The sequence below is a fragment of the Siniperca chuatsi genome, linkage group LG20 (genome assembly GCF_020085105.1).
Source record: "Siniperca chuatsi isolate FFG_IHB_CAS linkage group LG20, ASM2008510v1, whole genome shotgun sequence".
NCBI classification, from domain to species: Eukaryota; Metazoa; Chordata; class Actinopteri; order Centrarchiformes; family Sinipercidae; genus Siniperca; species Siniperca chuatsi.
The window spans coordinates 8,270,510-8,290,149 of record NC_058061.1 but is presented as its reverse complement, the minus strand read 5'-3'; the positions used below and the strand labels follow the sequence as shown (position 1 = coordinate 8,290,149).

General features: G+C 40.9%; 2 protein-coding genes across 4 annotated transcripts in view; one reads left to right on the top strand and one right to left on the bottom strand.

Moving 5' to 3' along the window:
- Positions 1 to 1,075: 1,075 nt before the first annotated feature.
- Positions 1,076 to 5,646, bottom strand: kcng3 (potassium voltage-gated channel, subfamily G, member 3). Its single transcript, XM_044179394.1, has 2 exons — positions 4,777 to 5,646; positions 1,076 to 3,282 (listed from the first exon to the last, which is right to left on the bottom strand). The coding sequence occupies exons 1-2, from the start codon at positions 5,400 to 5,402 to the stop codon at positions 2,637 to 2,639; spliced, it is 1,272 nt and encodes a 423-aa protein (XP_044035329.1). The 5' UTR covers positions 5,403 to 5,646; the 3' UTR covers positions 1,076 to 2,636.
- Positions 5,647 to 6,189: 543 nt separating this feature from the next.
- mta3 (metastasis associated 1 family, member 3) overlaps positions 6,190 to 19,640 on the top strand; it is a 26,749-nt gene continuing 13,298 nt past the window's right edge. Inside the window, exons 1-10 of one of the 3 annotated variants that reach the window (XM_044178564.1) lie at positions 6,190 to 6,494; positions 8,809 to 8,876; positions 10,056 to 10,149; positions 14,106 to 14,232; positions 14,381 to 14,444; positions 15,150 to 15,267; positions 16,235 to 16,337; positions 17,053 to 17,152; positions 17,250 to 17,438; positions 18,605 to 18,679. In XM_044178564.1, the coding sequence (XP_044034499.1) occupies positions 6,467 to 6,494; positions 8,809 to 8,876; positions 10,056 to 10,149; positions 14,106 to 14,232; positions 14,381 to 14,444; positions 15,150 to 15,267; positions 16,235 to 16,337; positions 17,053 to 17,152; positions 17,250 to 17,438; positions 18,605 to 18,679 (966 nt within the window). In that variant the 5' untranslated portion in view covers positions 6,190 to 6,466. The remainder of the gene's footprint in view (positions 6,495 to 8,808; positions 8,877 to 10,055; positions 10,150 to 14,105; positions 14,233 to 14,380; positions 14,445 to 15,149; positions 15,268 to 16,234; positions 16,338 to 17,052; positions 17,153 to 17,249; positions 17,439 to 18,604; positions 18,680 to 19,640) is intronic. The other 2 variants (XM_044178565.1, XR_006375955.1) reach the window with 2 other exon arrangements.

Here is a 19,640-nt window from a genome sequence, read left to right as displayed (position 1 = left end):
GTTCTATGTAAGGTGGCTACAAGATTTAATTGTGCAACCGTTTGTTGTAAAATGACAAATAAATTAACCTTGAACCAGACTGAAATCTCAGTATCTATTGGATGGACTGGCATGAAATTTGGTACTAATATTTATGGTCCCCTGAGGATAAATCCTACTGACTTCTCGTAACAAAAGGCCGGGACACTTAACACAGGGACAATGACGATCTGACAGAGACATTGTTGTATTGTATTTGTCCAATACTTTGGTTTCTGACCATATTCCTGCAGAACTAATCACAGTCCCATCAGCCTCAGCGGTACTTTGTGTTTGACCCAACTGAACACCAATTAGAGATTTTGGAGCGACATGTTAAGACAGTGCACTCCACCACCATCATCAAAACACCAAATGAGGGAATATGTTTTAGATATTAGTAGAGTTTCAGAGACTTGGAGAATCTATGCCAAGGAGCACCGAAGCTGTTGTGGCAAGGTTAACCCTAACCCCTAACCCTAACACTTTATTTTAGTTCTTCCTTTGATTTGTCACCCTTGTGTGTTTTTCTATTTACCGTAGTTGTAAATAATACTGAATGAATACTGAATTAGCTGATAGAAACACAAACCTTCAAAGCTCAGACAGATGTGCAACGTGCTTAAAAGATTTGAACCCTGACAACAGTGCAGCAGCAGTATGTGATTCAGAGTCGATTTACCCTAACAGTACTTTGTGAACTAGACTGTGGCACAATGTTCACTCCAGTGTGAATCTGATGAGTGCACTGAATGCCCTTGCCAGGGGGCTCAGGTGTTCCTCACAGTGAACGTTATGTTCCATTGCCTGAAGGACGCCTCGAGGTGTAAATACTTCATCACATCAGGACTTATCAAGCTCTATCTGCCAAAAAATCTGTGTGGCATTAACTAATTAATTTAATTAAGGTTATTTTAGATTAGGAATAAGCGATGTGAAAACCTAAGATCAATATTCCAGCACTGTGAAAGCAGATGATGGAGTCTGATAACACTTCAATTCTACCATTTTTATGGTCCAGTTTGATTTGTAATAAGTGATTAAACATTCAAAGACATTTTGCTGGGAGTAATTTTATTATAAAAGCTCATACATTCATCACATTAATTACAAGTCCATAGTATACTAATGAAAAACTTTTGATTGATGGTTTCAATCAGGCCTGGGCAAAATTCACTGGGCTACAAGCACACGAATTGAACATGATGTGTTGTAAGTAAGATAATAAAATATTTATTATCTTTCATTTTTGTGACTGTTCTACTACTTAAAAAACACATTGATAACACAGCTCTGATACTGATACTAAACTCATACAAGGCTGCAGTTTATAAGAAAATAACAAATGTAGAATTTAAATTTAAGGACAGACAGATAATGAACAGACTCACACTCATTAATTGAATAATTTAATTTCATTTGTAACAGAAGAGCGTGTGTGTGTATGTGTGCATGCGTAAAAAGAGGATGGTTGATGGCAACAGGAGGAAGAGGAGAGGAGATGCAGAGAAAGACTGTTGTGTGGGAGAGGTGTTGACTTGTTTGTTTGGATCATGTGTCTCTTCAACAAATCATATCATCTTACCAAACATATCTGAATCACGAATGTCAGAACCATCATCTGTGACATCCTCTACTGTTCTTTTTTTCCCCCCACTCGTTTTTTTAAATATTTTTTAGTAATTTCAAGTAATCCTGTGATGTCATTTTACCAGTAATCGCAGAACAAAAGTGCTGCGTGCCAGCCAGGAATTGAGCGTGGATGTGGCCTATTTGTGTGCACACAAATCATTATGATTGACATGTAGGAGGATGAGGTTACCTTGGAGACGCAGAAATACAAAATGCCTAGCATTCACTCATAAATGGAGAGGCAATACACACTCTGTCTATTCATTCGTTGTGCTCAGGCTTGCTCCACATTCTGTCATTTTTGTCCCATAATCTTTTATACTACATTTCACGCTCCATCTGCCCTGTCATATCTGTCGCCCTTGCTGACCTGTCTCCATATTCTATGATCCCTGGCTTAAGCCCCTCCTACACACTAAGCCCTCTGTATACCCCTTCTCAATCCCCACTTTGCACTCACCTGTTCACTCCTTTATGTTTCACAAGTTTAACAGAATGCATCTATGTCACACATCAGTCTTGTGTAACTTGTACCATCTGGGTGCAAAGCTTAGACAAAGTGAAAGGCTGACAGCCACACAAACAAACACACACACACGCACAACACTTGATGCAGCACACAAAAAAGCAACCGTCTCTGCCAATGTTGTAACCATGGGAATACCGTGTAAACAGCAGCCACTGTCAAAACTGGATTGACTGTGCCTGTGTGTGTTTAATAAATAATTAAGTGTGCATTCCTATTCTTCTTCCCAAGTGATGTCGTTAAGGAGACAGAGCATGCTGGTTGAAGACAATGATTGGAGATCATCAACACAACAGGCAGGAACAAGACAGGCCAATAAAATCAGGTGCAGCTCAGGCAGGAATATGGGCAGGGCACAAAATTGATCATTATTTCACAATGGGATCAGCAGGGTCCACTGGTTTGTTGAGTTTCTTTCAAATATATGCAGGGCCACCGGTGTTTTTGTATAAATGCATTTTCATTGCAGTATATCTGCTGACAGGCTGCGTGCGTATCTGGCAGAGCGGAGTTTGAGTTCATGGTAGCACTGTACAAAACTGTGGTAGATGAATGTGATGGGCAGTGCAAGGAGAACAATGCCGCTCACTACACACATTCCCCCAAGCACCCGTCCCCCAATTGTCACAGGGTACACATCCCCGTACCCCACCGTCGTCATGGAAATGATGACCCACCAGGCGGCGGCTGGGATGCTGGCGTAATCCGGGTTCTGCGTTCCCAAGTCCAAGCCGTGCTCCAGCAGCTGGGCCAGAGCGCTGTATATCGCCATGGCGACGCAGACAAACACCATCAGCATGACCATCTCCCGGTAGCAGCGTGTGAGCGTCAGCCCCAGTGTCTGCAGGCCCAGGAAGTGTCTAGCCAGCTTCATGAGCCAGAACACTCGCATCATCCTCAGCACCCGCAATATCACCCCAACAACCCCGAGGCCGGCACTTGGCATCCCTGCCCGCGCCATCGCCATGGTTACATAGTAGGGGGTGATGGCAATCACATCGATGATGTTCAGCGGCCTGCGGAGAAAGTCCCACTTGTTCCTGGCCACCAGAAAGCGCACTATGCACTCTGCTGTAAACCAGCCAATACACACTGCCTCCACTATCCTACAGAGAATAAAGGATAGGAGAAAAAATTGTCAAACAGACTGTAAACAGGAAATGGCAGAGGAGCTACAGAGAGATATATGATATGAGATACTGTTTGACAATCAGTAAATGTGAAGAAGAAGGAAGCAAAGCAGGGGTGATATAAATGATGGGAATTAAGAAAGACGTGTGACACAATTCAGGGTTGACACAAGTAAACAAAGACAGGAGGGCAGATATACAGTAAGGACGGGAGACTAGAAAATTGCCGGGAAACTGCACAGAGGGAGGGATTAAAAACCTTCATAGAGTGTGACACAAACAAGCACACGATTACCGATTGATTAGCACAGCAAAGGCAATCAAACTGAATTAAAGTGAGGTGGTGCTTGTATTTGACATAGAAGCAATCAGGCCAAGCAAATACCACAGAGCCTAAGGATAACTACATCAGCACAATTAGACCAAACCAAATTATAGAGCAACTGAGAGAATTTCATCATCTTCTGGCATGAAACTAAATTGGAATCCTTTTGACCCCGAGTATAAACTACACTTTTAGTTGATTACCTAACCACTGCAACTGATCCAAAACTATGTCCAGCCTGAGTGAACATAACCTAGCCTTATATAGAGAAAGGCCGCCTCAGGCTTCCTAGAGAGGACAGGCTGTGGCCAAAATAATGTGGAAAGAGAAGTGCACTTTTTCATCTTGCGTCCAAACACTGAAGCCAAAATAACAGTCCAAAAGCTGACTTAGAGAGAAGGTGATTCCTGTAAGTGGCTTAATTCCTTTTTGTTTGCTTACACTGATATATAATCCCTCAGCACACCTTCTTCTTTAAACTCATTACCCACTGGAATATTATGCATCTGGCATGTATCTGATATGTTTGTCCTTCTTGTGTACTGTGCAATGTAAACTAACCAAGCCAATAAAGATATTAGAATTAATTGTGAAGAGGAGGGAGAGAGATTCAGGAGGAAGACAGAGCAAAGATGGGCTTTCTGTGTAATAATTAACTCTACACTTTTTGTAGATAATATGGATTGGCTATAGATTGGCTTCCTTGGGACATGTGAGGGTCCTAATGTTTAATGTGCTACCTGAAACTTGTCATTGTGCTGTATTGACTTAAGGGGAATCAAATCAGTAAACACAAGGAGGAAGTTTTTACCCCTTTAGTAAAAACAAACAAACTATAACATCATATTAGGACTCAAAAAGCTGGGATAGGACAAATGCCATGATGCATGAACCTTCTGAATAATAAATGAATAGTGCGCAGTGAGTTTGACCACTGCCTTGAACACATGCAGGCGCTCGTATGAGATTCTCAAGTGTCCATGAGTGTGTTTATTTAGTCACTACTGACTTTTACGCACCAGATTTCTGAGCACAGTCTCACTTGTAGGATAGCCGCACACATTGCGCTTAAACATTTAGCAGCATCCTTATGAAGGGGCCCCTTCTATTTCTCTAAACTTAACTAACCCTTGACTATCGCCTACCTGTGCTCCTCCACAGTATTTCTCTTGGCTGTATCCCAGTCTGGCAGGGTGCTAGCACACAGCATTATCATAGAAACGATCACAAAGATCACGGACACTGAAGCCAAAAGCTGTGCCGCAAGCGAAGAGTTGGGCTCCTCGAATGCCCTGCGCATCTTCTCGACCCATCTAGCGCGACCGGCGAGCGCAGTCCGTTGCACCGACTCGCCCGGGCTCAGGGACCCATCCTCCGACACTTTGATGTCTGCCTCGGACAGACTGTCCAGTCCGATCTCGGACATCCTGTCGTCCAGGCGTTTCTGGCAGCATGAGTCCAAGTGCGAGCTCTCCAGTCCCCAGTAGAGCATCTCTGTGTAGAAGGACAGCTCACACACTCCGGGGACAAAGCGGAGTTTACCGGAGCGCACGTACAGCATGATGAACACGAAAGCTTGCGCGTGGCGGTCGAAGAAAAACTCATTCCGGTCCCGGTCGTAGTCGTCGCACAGTTCAAGAACCTCTTTCTCGGTTGCGCAGGCATGCAGACGGCTGACGCGCCGGAGAGGGAAATCCCTGATCACCTCACGGGTGAAGGCGTACCGGGTTCCCCCTACGTTGAGCACGCAGATGCTCTTCCCGAACTTCATCTTGTCAACCTGTGCCCTAACTAAAACTCCTCTTCATCGTCCATCCCCCCTTCCATAGGCCTACCAGGAGTTCGGACGCTTGGGGGCCCACAGTCTCCCCTGTCCCCCAGGGCGTGGTTCGCTCTGTGAGTGGAGGTGGCCCTGCGCTGAGCTCCGTGGCTGATGGAAACTATTCCTCTGTCCCTCACTCCTCTTCTTCTCCCTCTGTAGCCTGCAGAAGAGACTCTCCACCCCAGTCAGGGGGAGCCAATCCCATCAATGATGTCACGTGCGCGCGCACGGACGCACGCACTGAAAGAGAAAAACTCTTCCAGACAAACTAATAGAGCGTAATTTTACGCACATTTGTCTCCAAAGTAGATGCTGTCTCCATAGATATAAAATAAAACAAATATTTTTATGGGTGGATCTTATAGTTTATCCCCCTCCCCCAAATACATGGAAGCACATTCAAAATCATCATCAAACATGATCAAAATAATTGTAATAACTTTTTAGGGATTTGTGCTAAGTTTGTTACGTTTAAATAATATCATATTATGATTATAATAAGCTGTTTGATGACTTCGCCCAGTATCCTATAATATTCAGAAGCCTGATTTTATGGGATAATTTTATTTAAAAGTTGTAGGATATTTGTATGGTCACTTGCTTTATAGCTATATATTACACTTATGGTTGCATTTGGAATACATACACATTTTTTTAAAATTTAAAATATTCTAAAGAAGCTATATTATAAGGGTAACAGTGTTTGTGTGTGTGCCCGCGTGTGTTTGTGTGCGCGCGTGCCCCCCGGGCGTCACCAGTCAGTGGTTTTTCGGGTTGATCCGACTTCTTTTGGCTGCCGTGAGTTCACTGTATTGTAAAGGGAACAGTGAATCCTAGGAAGGAGGGGGGGGGCTGATTTGCCAAAATTCTCCCGATTGGGCACACATCCGGAGTCTCGACGATCATAATTTATCGCACCTTTTACCTTTTAAGAAGCTGAGTTTTAGTGTTTTTATTAATTTATTCTATTCCTCTTAGTTTATGGTTTACGTTAACACTCCGGGAGGGCAGAAATGGCGGCCAACATGTACCGGGTCGGAGGTATGTATGTCAATGTGGATCTTTTTATCAAACAGAAACCCTTCCAGTTATGCAGTCCCTGGGGGTTATGTAGCGCTATATTGGTTGGATTGCATCTAATAGTGAGATACGGCTGTGCTACACTAACAGAGATGCATTAAGTTGGAGCAGGAAGGTGATAATTTCTAAATATTTGGGATTCAAAATGGGTCAGGCCTCGCGTCTGTCGTGGCCACAGCAGCTAGCCGCCAGCTTGCTAAATAGCTAGCTTACAATGTAAACATTTTTTCAATTGTCGACACCTCTGTTGCTCTTTGGTTTTCGGATAATTAGACCGGGGGTACGGGAAACTGATACGCCGTGGGACCTCTCCACTAGACATGTGTTTAAAAGGTTGTTAAAATGTTACCACGGGCAGTCTGAGGCTGCCTTTGTATTTGCCTCTTCTGGCATGCAGCCATTAGTACGAGTCCTTATTTAGCTAACGTTAGCACCAGCAATGGTTTCACTGATTACCATTATTGCAGCTGTAGCGCTCGTTTTGCAGCATTTGAACAATGCATCTAACAATCTGGGGAACATTACATACCGGGAATTGACACAATGTCCACCTACATTCACCACAAATGCAATTAATTAGCAAATTGGCTTGCTAGCTAGCTTGTTAGCAGTCTACTGGAATTCAACATCATATTATAGTCTCGATTCATGGCGTCGTTGCGTCAGGTTGGATTAAACCTTACACCTTTATTCACACATTCAAATCTACATTAAGGCTGTGAATGAGATTAAATGGCCTAGATACTTGACATGTCACATGCACATAAACAATAAGAATCTTTGCCCAGGTGATATTAGTGGCAACAGTATCGCTGGCGTATCAGTTTCGTTACAATGTGCATCAGTTTGTTGTCCATTTGGTCACCTCAGCTGCAGCCCTACTGCTGCCTTCAGGTGCTCTTTGTAAACTCCAACTCCGAGAACTTAAAAGTTGTTGGTGTATTGAAGTTTTTGCCATGAAACTACTCATTTTGAAATGTTGCCTCTTCATACATAAAGCTGGTCTTACTTTGTGCAACACTGGAAACTTAAAGACAAGGATGTACATGTCAGGGCTGGAATTAATTCTTTCACAATAATACAACTATGGGGATAAAGATATTTTTAATCCAGAAGCAGTCAACAGTAGTATTTATATGCAAAGCTGAATGTCACACCTTGACAACTCTGACATATTTACCTCTTCACTGAATTGTTTATATATCTGGAACATAGTAATTACAATATTTCAGACAGCACTTGAAGGCAGCATTTGCCATGGACTGAAGTTTTCCAAAGTTGCTGTATATTGTGCTCAGGCAGAGTTGAATTGGGCTGGATTACTGTCTCCTCAAGTTGAAGTCATGTTTGTGCTGATTTCGTTTATGAGCAGTGGGAAATCAGCTACTTAACTATATCCCTGTCCTCAATTTATTTATCTTACAAAATCACAACAGTATGCTGCTATGAAAACCTTTCAGTACACATATACTTGCCTTTACCCATCTATCTGATCATCTCTGTGGTGCTTGCTCATTACACTTACCTGGTTTATTAATGGTCTTCACATCTGTTTTTTAACCTCTTCCTCTAGATTTAACAATTGCTGATAGTTCTGACTTCACATTTATACACATACATGCTTCTAGTTTTGGCTCCACTGTAGCAGTGAACCATTAGTTGCTTAATGGTATCTTTAGTGAATGAGGGAGAACTCTACTGAATGCTACTCAGCCAGATTTCTGTTCCTCGACTAGTGAGTTGGGAATGGCATGGTGGTTGCAATATACATATGTAGATGTATGTACACTCCCTGGCCACTATTAGGTACATGTATACAATTTAATGCAATCCAATACAACAGATCTGCCACAAATTCTACATTTAGGAAAAGTAAGTTTTTGTTGACACTGTCAGAGAGGGGTTAAATCAACTATATGTTTATTATTGAGGTCGTAGTTAGTGGTGGTGCATTATACTAAAATGTGTTTCTAATATTCTTCCCCTCATGTTTGTAAATGGGGTGGGCAAAACATTAGAAAGACCTCAAAATAATGCAGTCCAGTTCAACACCACTGCAAACTACAACCTCATTAATAAGCATAGTTAAAATAACATCTCAGAAAGGGTCAATCAACACTGAAAATTATCAAATTTATGACTGAACTGTTATATTGGATTTTATTAGATTTTACAGGCGTGCCTAATAAAGTGGCCATTGAGCGTATTATTTCACTTGGTTCTACAGGTGAATGCAACGTTACAGTGTGTGATCAGTGTGTGTTTTCTGTTGCAGATTATGTATTTTTTGAGAACTCCTCCAGTAACCCTTACCTGATCCGCCGGATAGAAGAACTCAACAAGGTAATGAGCTATTTGTGTGTCATTTGTATGCCTTTTTTATGCCTGAGGGTGAATAGCCAGGATTCCTCTCTGTTCCTAAACCCCCTCTTTGCAATGCTGTGTTTGTGTGTGTGCATTTTGTGACTTAAATGTGTTTTCAAAAAGATGGAATGTGGCAGGTGTTCCCCGCTCTCCCTAACTGTCGTTGATATCACAGGACACACCTGTGGGGGAGTGTATGTCTAGGTGGGGTAGATTATTGTAATGAACATTTCAGGAGCTCAGATAGCTTTGGACTAAAGATCAGCTTATACTAGCTTTGAAAAGCAATGTGGTCTATTGTTTTTCTGCCAGTATTTGATCAGTTGTTGTCTGTCTTAACTTATTTCCTGGGAGTGTAGCATTTAAGAACAGACTAAAACTAACATGGTATTTTGTTTAAATACTGATGTACCTTTAATGGGCGTGTGCCCGTTAAAAAAGCTTTTCCTGTGCTGCATTTGCACAAAGATACTCAGATAAATCCATGTCAATATCAGATTGTGTGGGTTGGAAAATGTCAGATCGCGTCAGTATCAGCCTGAAAAAAACATATTGAGGCTGTACATTATAAAATAAAGACAGTGTGACATTGTGATTATCACAAGTGATAAAGGGGGCGGACAAAATAACAGGAACTTCCTGCAGTATCATGCAATGTAAAACAGTCGTCCTGCAACAGATACTGCTTGTATGTTGAGGCTGAAAGAGAATGGTTGATTCAACTTGATGGACATTTTTGTGAGTGTAGCTTATGGTGGTATTGTATTGTAATATATTGTAAGGTGTTCCTGTTATTTTGTCCATATCCTTCAGGTGAACACTGATATTAAATACATCTGTTCGTACCTACAAACTCCCTAGAAAAGCAGCAGAAGTTGGATGCAGTTTTCTGAAACCCCGTACCCCCACATCCATTCACTCTCCGTCAGTCATGGCATTTAATACTGAGTCTTTAAGCCTGTCAGCCTAATTATACAGCGAGACAATCAATCAATCATCTGATCAAAAGCGCTGTTGCTGCCCTGGTCAGCTTGTCATAGTAGCATAGCTTGACGAGCACACAAAGCAGCCAGGTCTCTTGGTAAATTATAGGTTTGTGCAGGGAGTTGTTGCCACCTCTTTCAGTCAGCCTGGATCCCTCTGCTCTCTCTGTTTCAGACGGCCAGTGGGAACGTGGAGGCCAAGGTGGTTTGTTTCTACAGAAGGAGAGACATCTCCCACAGCCTCATCCAGCTCGCAGACAAACACGCAAGTGAGTAGTAACTCGTGTCACACATTCAGACAGCCATTCAGTGTTGTAAGAGACAATACAGTTTCTTCAGAATCTGCATATTAATAGACATTAAACTCAAGTCATTTTTCAAGCAAAAATGCCAAACATTTACTGGTTTTAGCTTCACAAATGTGTGGATTCTGCTTTTTTCTGTTTTATATCATTGCAAATAGAATCTTTTTGACTGTTGGTCAGACAAAAAAGCAATTTGAACACCTTGTCACCTTGGTCTCGATGAAACTGTCTTGGTTGTACAAGACAAGCAATCAGATACCATCATATTGGGTGTAATTGTAAAGGACCAAACTATTAATTGATTAATCTGCTGATTATTTTCTCGATTAATCGATAATGTAAACGTTAGTTGCATCCCTACTCAAATCTTTTTACAACAACATGAAAAAAACCCCGCAAATCCTCACATTTTAGAAGTGAGAATCTGAATTTTTGGCATCTTTACTTGATAAATAACAAAAACGATGAATTAATTATTACAGTTGTTGATCAATTATTAAGTAAGGAATGGACACTACAGCACCATTCTCAAGCTGTATGGTTGTCGGGTGCATTTGTATTTTCACCCATCTTCAGTGAGGAAAAATGTCATTATGGGCTTTCTGCTGCATGTTAGTCAGCCAGACATTTCCAGCTATGTTTCCACTAAGCACGTCCTTTTCACATTGTAACATGTACTATCAATATGACAGGTGTTTTTCCCATGTCGACCACGGCTCCAGGGTGCAACCATTTAGTCACATAAATAGGCACTCCAGTGCGACTTGGAAATATGCCACAATTCATATTTTTTATATATATATAATATAAAATATGGAGTGCGAGTGTAGCTGTGAGAGGAAAAGAAGGAATGAAAGGAAGGTGTTGTTATCACAACACCTGTTCTGTGTGGGAAGCCTTCTACCTGTTTCCAGTAATGTTTTACTTTGTCCTTTGGTCACAATAAAATAAATCATTGATCATTTTCTGGAAATAAAAAAACTCCCCTCTGCCAAAGCAATCATACAGCTTTGAGGAGGATGACTGAGTTGAGGAGTCAGCAGCAGGAGACCCACTGAAGAATGGTTTATAAAGTTTACGTGACTCAGCACTGACAGGAAAGACAAAAATGTATTGTGTGGCTAAATACTATTCTCTCTGTGTGGTCAGACTATTTGTGGAAAACCAGTTTTGCTGATTTGGCTAGACTCTGTAAACATAAAGCAGCCTTAAGCACAAAAATATAAACTGTACAATATGCAGGGACATATGCATTCATTGCAGTCCAGTGCCAATTGCACAAGCTATTTGGAGTCAGTCGTCTTACCAGCTGGTCAGCTGAAGAGACAGAAACAACAATAAAATTTTACACTGCCTACCACACTGTTTAAAAAAAAAAGAAAAAAAAAGAATTCACACTTTATGGCTCAGATTAGTTCAGAGGGAGAACAGAATAGACAACCAGTCTATCTGATTCACAGAAATAAAACAGAATGTGCAGCGTTTGTAGGAGTCAACGCTGAAATGTCTGTAATTATTATGATTATTATTAATCTACTGATCTGCAGTTGAGATACAAAAATATCAATGTGTTGCTCTGAATGTTTACTTTGTTTACTTAAAATTTCAGAAGGGAGTTCTTAGTGGAGTTATTCTGGAGCACTGTAAGCAAAATTTGCATCCACTTTGTCTATCATGCTGATTAATCATTGCAGCCCAAGCCCTCAAACAACAGCTGAGGGCTAAACATTAGCTCTACGGGAGAACTAACAGGTCAGTTTACCCACATCTCAAAAATACACATTTTCCAACCTACCCTCATTGGTATCAAGCCATGCACATAGTTTTGGTTTTATTTGCCAATTTTAAGGTATCTGCCACTGAGATTACTTCTGGGGCAGCGACCTGTGGCGGAAAAGTTGAAATAGAATCAACTTTTTGAGAAACAGAACCTGACGTCTATTCGGTGATCAGCCTGGTTAAACTGCTCCACAGTCAGCCTGAAATATCACTGAAACCAGGCGCTATCCAGGCGGGGTTCATGGACCAAACTATGATACTATCCCAGTTGTGTCCTGTGACTGTACCAAGAAGCTTCCTTTGGTTTGTGCTCATTTGTTTGAGAGAGAGAGAGCCTAGAAGGTGAATGAGGAGGAGGGGGTGCTGGTAGCGAGAAAGCCAGTGAATCAGAGAAATAAAATGTTATTTTCTCATTGTTTCACAACGGTCATGTTCTAAAGCACAAATAAACACGCCCACACCCCCACACACTACCGCACAACCCTGCGGCTAATTGCAGCAACGCCTGATTTGGTCTGAATACGGCCATAGACTTTCTGCAGTTCCTTCCAGTAGTGCTGGTCGGAAGCTTTCAATGTGAACAGCAGCAGCAAAAACAAATTTCCATTAGCTGTGTCTTTACACAGCAATTACAGTTCTGACATATCAAAGGAGAGCAGATCAGAAAACAGCGAGGATAAAAGTAAGAACACCAACATAATGTAGGAGTGGTGAACCAACCAGAGACACTACTCAGTTGAGTGGGCCGTCAAGGGGTCAGTATGTTTCAACTGAATTGCTTATCAGAGAGTTGTACAGCATCTGAAAGCCCCTTTTTGATTTCTCTAAAGCTCTTATTATGTCACTTTTTGTGTGGACAAATGGGTGCAACACCATGACTGCCCTCAAGGAAAGATTGTCCAAAAGTGTTTGGGGTTATTCCCATTTGTATGATTCATCGTGTCTCGTCCCTCTCTATGATAGGTTTTACGCCCCGCCTTTGAGTGTGACCATTCAGGACAACTATAAAGACTTTTGTCTTCAGACTTGTTCGTACAAACTAGTTTGTTTTGAGCACATGCCGGCCTTTAAGAGTTATCCCCTGCTGTGAGGCCGCAGTAGAAATGCACATGGTCACGGCCCGTCACACCACGGTGCAGTTAACAGTCGGATAATGCTGGAATAGAAATAGCTCATACGACGTTTTATAGTTGTTCCGAATGGCTGAAAGGCAAGGTGAATAGCGAGAGTCATAGAGAAGAGAGAGATGCAATATCGTTTAAATGTGTGGATAACGGCGCACATTTTTAGACAGTCTCTCCTGCAAGACATTCATAGTGTTTTCACATGAAAAATGAGTTGTGTCAAGACTGAAAAAAGAGATCTAGAGAGAGAAGTTTAAACCCCAGCTCTTTTCTCACCTCAGCACAGCTGGCCAATGACAGCGTGAAGCTGGTGTGAATGTCAGATCGTTGGTTTCGGAAAGTTACAGACAATCTGACAAGCACTTGTGAAGAAGCACACCAGTAGTTTAAAGTGTGATATATTGGGGCATAGGATTTTCTAACAGGGATGTGACACTGTATTAGTGCCAATACTAGCTTGTGAAAACAACTGGTGTAATAATAGGTAGTTGCCAATGGCAGATGATCTTTATTTGTTTAAGTATATGCCTGCACTGTGTAACAGTGATTTAAAATGTTTATCTGCCACGTAGCATTATGAGCTCACTCAACTGCAGCAAACCAGCTAATCCAATATTTATGGATGAACACTGTTGTTAAAATTACATTTCTAGTAATAGTCCTGAACATAATAGCTTGGGTGTCTTTAATGGATGGCAGCAATAGTTTGATCAAAGCCCTCAAGAGCCATTTTACCAGCCTATTGTTTTGTATCTGAAGACAGCATAGTTATGAAATATCATTAAGTGGTCTTGTATGAAATCTTAGATATAAATGGATAGATTTAGCTGAAACCATTTGTGACTTTGATGATCTGTTGGTCGTTAATTTATCTGTCACGAGGAAGCCACTGTCACGTTTCCTATGTAATTTTTCTTCAACTTGCCTCTGTGACACATGGAGTGGCTCTTTTGATATGTTTTCTTACGTAATTTTCTCCCGTGTGTGTGTGTGTGTGTGTGTGTGTGCCTATTGCAGAGGAGTTGGAAGAGGAGAAGGAGAGCCCGACAGAGACAGACCTAACAGAAAAACAGAAACACCAGCTTCGCCACAGAGAGCTCTTCCTCTCCCGGCAGTATGAGAGTCTACCTGCGACACACATCAGGTACTGTACAAAACTCACACACACACTGGATCCTACATCTCATCATCTGCAGGCAGTGCTCATGGATAGTTAGCCATACAGCCAGTGCTGCTCACTTCCTGTGTCTGTGTTTAACATAGTGCTTGTTCCCTCCCTCTCTTCCTATTAGGGGGAAGTGCAGTGTCGCATTATTGAATGAGACTGAAGCCGTTCTTTCATACCTTGATAAAGAGGTGAGTCAGAGAAACGAAAACTTGGGATTTGTCATCTCTTACTGGTTTTTGCTTGCTGCAGACTGTTAGAGCAGGTCTATTCATACATAGAGAAAGGCCTAGGGCTGCAACTAACGATTACTTTCACTGATTAATCAGTCCATAAAAGGTAAGAAAATAGTGAAAAATGTGCAGTACAATGTTTTAACGCCCAAGATGATGGTGTCAGATTACTCGTTTTGTCCAATCAACACTTCAATGCTCATTATCACACAAGACAAAGAAAGCAGAAAATTCCTCACATTTGAGAAGCTGCAACCATAGTATATTTAGAATTTCTGCTTAAAAAGTGATCTACATGAGTAATTGATTATCAAAATAGCATATTGTTTTTCTTTCGATTTGATTAATTGATAATTTTTCAGTTGCAGCAGTTATCTTTATTTCTTACTAAAACTTTACCTTCTTGTTTTTATTTTAGCACATTACAGTTTTGCAGATATTACAGTAAGGATTAATCTGGGGAACAGCTGGGGAGTACAGGTTTACCAATAGAATATCTTAGAAATCTTACAGTTCTTTCATCCTTTTTTCACACCGGGAATACCAGGAAATTTCCAAAAATGTTTAAGGTTCAAATGTATAATAGAGAAGTAACTGAGATTGACAGTGTAAGAACCATGTGGCTTAAAATACGGAGGCTGATTGGTGTGTTGTTTTCTTCAGGATACATTCTTCTACTCGCTGGTGTATGACCCAACACAGAAGACCCTTCTGGCTGACAAAGGAGAGATCAGAGTGGGACCGCGTTTTCAGGCAGATGTACCTGAAATACTACAAGAGGGTCAGTCAGAACTGCACATGAAGTGATTCACTCAACACATGATTTATTAATTACGCATGCAGCTTTTGTTGTTTACATCTGTGTCAAAACTTATTTTTTTTATCTCTCATTATCCACACCTTTAGTGTGTGTGGGGGTGGGTGTGTGATTGGTCTCAAAGGGTTACAGTGGGAAAAGGCAGTTGTTCTTTGGATGCGTGAGAATATGCAGGCTTTGATCTAATAATGGAGACAATAGCAACTCTTTTTCCCTTGTTGAAGTAAAGTAAAATCAGTCATCTGTTAGAGGTTTAGTTGGTGTTAAAGCACATGATTGACACTCCTTGTTTAGAGAGTGTCCACGCTTGACGTGAACAATGAGTGATATTGTCCCATGACCTGATTACACAAATGCAGCTTGAACGTTTCCATAAATCTTCCATATGAGGGTCAAGTATTAATGGTAACTTAAATCAATATTCCAGAAAAGCTGACTCAGCAATTAACCACCTCACAACTTCAGTAGGGTGAAAGGGATTTTTTTTTTCCTTGCTAGTGTAAACAAAAGTTGGAAAAATGTCTACATCCAGTATGCTCAGTAGAGGGCTTTAATTTTACAACTTGCTCACTGAAAGCATTTATTTGAAGCTGTAGAGTTGAAAGTCTATTATTGCTAAAAGACATACTCAAAGAAGATGGAGCTACAACTGTACATTGAGATGAATATGTACACAGTGAATAGTGGAAGAAACCAACCATTTTATCAAAAGCACTCTCTTCTGTTCAGTACCATCATATAGTATGTGGACATTTACAGATGATAGCAAATTACTGGCTCTACCAGAAAAGTGAATACAGCAACCTCATGGGTTGATAGTCATGATTACATTATCTAGCAAATAACCAAATTATTATTCAGTTTCTTCACCTTCCGACTGTGTTCACGCTCTTGTGCTGTCTGTAAGCTGTTGTCTGTGTGTGTGCTGCAGGTGAGGCAGATGACAGGGACCAGTCCAAGCTAGAAGAGAAGCTGTGGGATCCAGAGTGTCCACTCACCAACAAACAGATAGACCAATTCCTAGTAGTGGCACGGTAAGACCTTTCACCTCTGTCAATTTGGTCAGAAGGTTGTCAGTGTAGAGGTTTCATGTAGCAGCATGTTATGAACCTGATTCCTACTACTACTTAAACTCACTAACAGACAGATGGAACAATTTAACGTATTAGCATAGTAGAACCCTCACTGCTGTGAGGTTACATTATTCAGTGCCATTATTTTCCTCTGTTTGTTGATGCTAATGTGTAGTAGAAAATTACTGCATATGTATGTATAACTTGTCTGTGGATTAACTCCAATGGGGCATTGCCACCTTTATCCACACTTTGACGTGAGAGTGGTTCCAGACTGTCCAGACAGAATGATTATAGGACCTTACCTTCTTGAGATATGCTTGTTTTTGGTAACTGGTTCTGACTGCATTTTGGTGTTTAGAGCAGAAAACAAGATAGCTAAAAAGAACCATACACGCCCCTCTTTGTGACCTTGTTTTCTTGTATATCTAGAATAGTCAGTCTAGTTCTGTTTCCTGATTTGCACCATTTTTTGCTCCCTATTACTGGAAGCATATTCTGCTGTGTGTCTGTGTCTGGTTATTTTTTCTGGGAAAAAAAAGAAAAAATTAACGAAAACAATTATCCTTGCTGAAGAACATTTATAATGATGCAGTAATGAACTGGTATTTGAATATTACTGTGTTTTTTGTTTTTTTTTAATACATATTCTGTATGTTTGTGTGTATTTTTTCAGAGCGGTTGGGACCTTTGCTCGAGCGTTGGACTGCAGCAGTTCAGTTAGACAGCCAAGCTTACACATGAGTGCAGCTGCAGCCTCACGAGATATCACACTGGTGGGTTGGACACACACACATAAACACACACTCACGTTGTAGTACCTGATCGTAACTTAAATGATAGATTATAACCCCCTTTCTACGTTGGTTGCAGTTCCATGCGATGGACACACTGCATCGCCATAATTACGACCTGTCCAGTGCGCTGAGTGTACTGGTCCCAGCGGGTGGCCCGGTGCTATGCAGGGATGAGATGGAGGAGTGGAGCGCCTCGGAAGCCGCCATGTTCGAAGAGGCATTAGAGAAATACGGCAAAGACTTCAACGACATCCGACAAGACTTTGTAAGTCTGTGTTCATCACTGCACTCACACTCTGGCTTGTGCAAAGTCATGTCAGTAATCTGTAACTGCAAACTACCATAGTGATGCTTGATACAAAAACAATAATTTTTTAATGTTCTGTTTGATTTATTAATTTCAAGTATTTTGTGTTTGGTGTTCAGGTGTGTGCTAATGTCATATTTTGCATTGTTGTCAACCATGGTTCTACCGGCAAATTACCAGGATGCAAAACAAGTTATAGATAGATTAGTCAGCCCTAAATGTGGTTAATCTTATTTCCCCTGGACTCCAAAACTGAATGTCAGAATAATAAAGTTTGTTTATCTTGATGAGAAAATGAGACAAGACGAACAGGAAAAACATGCTACATTTCTCAACATCCAGTTTGTCCAATATCTGTTGTTTGTTTCAAGAGTATCTTAACACTAAATCCACCTTTTTGACTTATACGTATCCAGTCACTTTATTACACAATCTATCGATCCCATTTTATAGTGTTTTTTGCATAATAATTTTCCTTTTTCCAGAGAAAATCTAGTAATTCTGTTCACTTGACCCCCAAAAATATGTGAAAAATTGATGCCATACCCTGCGACGTTCACCTACCGTCATCCGCCGTTTAAGCGTAAGCCGCTCATCCTTTGTAAGCTTGAAAGATGTCTGTTCAGTGTTGGTAGTTTCACTCTTAATCCAGAACTGCAGTTGTGGTCAGCTTGAATACTTTTTCCTCCTTCTGGGAAAACTTGTCACAATGGTAATCCATTGTAATCTGCATGAGTTCAAGATGACCACAGCCACTGCTCTGTGAAGGACAAATTACCAATTTTAACAGCCGCCTTTCAAGCCTACAGGGGTGAGTATTTGATTCTATTGAACTTTCCTTTCCACCATCTACCTATACTGTACAATAAAGGCGGGATATGGGTGCTCATGAATACTTATTAAATGTGTGAATCACTGTGTGTGTTCTCGTCTGGGGCTCAGAACTAAGCAAAGCCGGTAATTTTCAGCCTCTGTGGTCACGATGCCCCTCGCTCATGAATATATATGAAGGCTTTTGCACCCAGATGGCGGGAACATGAGATATTAATATCGTTAATTTGCTCTCTGTCTCTCTCTCTGTCTTCCCCTCCCTCCACACTACTTCATTCTTTCCTCTTGTGAAGCTGCCATGGAAGTCTCTGACTAGTATCATAGAGTACTACTACATGTGGAAGACCACAGACAGATATGTGCAACAGGTGAGACGAAGTATTTTCAAAACAACACAATAATTTTTTTAATGGCTTTCTGCTGTGATGAGGACAGTCTGAAAGATTTTCAGTTTTTACCTTTGAGTGCCAGGCTTAAAGGTGCCCTGAGGAGTTTTCTTGTAAACAAACAAAGTTTCTGTTTACATTCAGTGTTTCGCACTGAAACACATTGTGTGCATCCTCAAAGCCTACCAAGTAAAACATTTGCAAGGTCATTTTTTTTACATTTAGATGAGAAAAACAAAACAAAACCACTGTTTGTAAAGTTTATATAAGATTTTGTTTGTCCTACCTTTAGGGTTTAAGCTTATGTTTATGATATTTTATTTATGTCTGTGTGCATGTATCTTACATATTTCTGTAGATATGTTCTGCATGTCTTCTGTTGTACTTTTATTGGCTACTGCATTGCAAATGGAGACTCCATTGATTTAGTATTGCACTTCCATAAAGTTGGACGACTGGTGAGAGACAGATTTGAAAAAGTGCTCAAAAAGCAGAAGCTGAGAAATCTTAAATTTTAGTCTGTAGTATGACTCAAACTTCAAAAACATTGCATCCTGCAACTCTCACAATGCAACTCAATTACATCTTTCTTTAGCTCTTCCTTCCCTGTTAAACCCTTTTGTCTTTGAAACTCCATGCACCTCCCTATATGTGACTGCTCCCTCCCTCCAGAGCCACAGAATACATTATACAGCTGTTTTTACAGGCTGAGTAGTACTCCCTATGACAAATAAGCTGACATTTTTATGTGTAAAATTGGTGAAGTGCCTCTTTAAGGGGACAATAAACTGAAGTGAATTTTGCATGCAGAAAAAGCTAAGAAAGTTGTCAAAAAAGCAAAAGCGAGGGTTGATAAGTAAATGGGAACACTGCTTTTAGAGAAGAGCATCAGCCAAATATATAACATGAATATCAATCCATAAACTGTTTTACCTACAAGCTG

Excerpts from the sequence above, each read along its gene's own strand:
- kcng3 (XM_044179394.1), bottom strand. The coding sequence starts at position 5,402 with ATGAAGTTCGGGAAGAGCATCTGCGTGCTCAACGTAGGGGGAACCCGG. Across the intron at positions 3,283-4,776 it reads AATACTGTGGAGGAGCACAG|GATAGTGGAGGCAGTGTGTA; the intron begins GTAGGCGATAGT and ends TATTCTCTGTAG.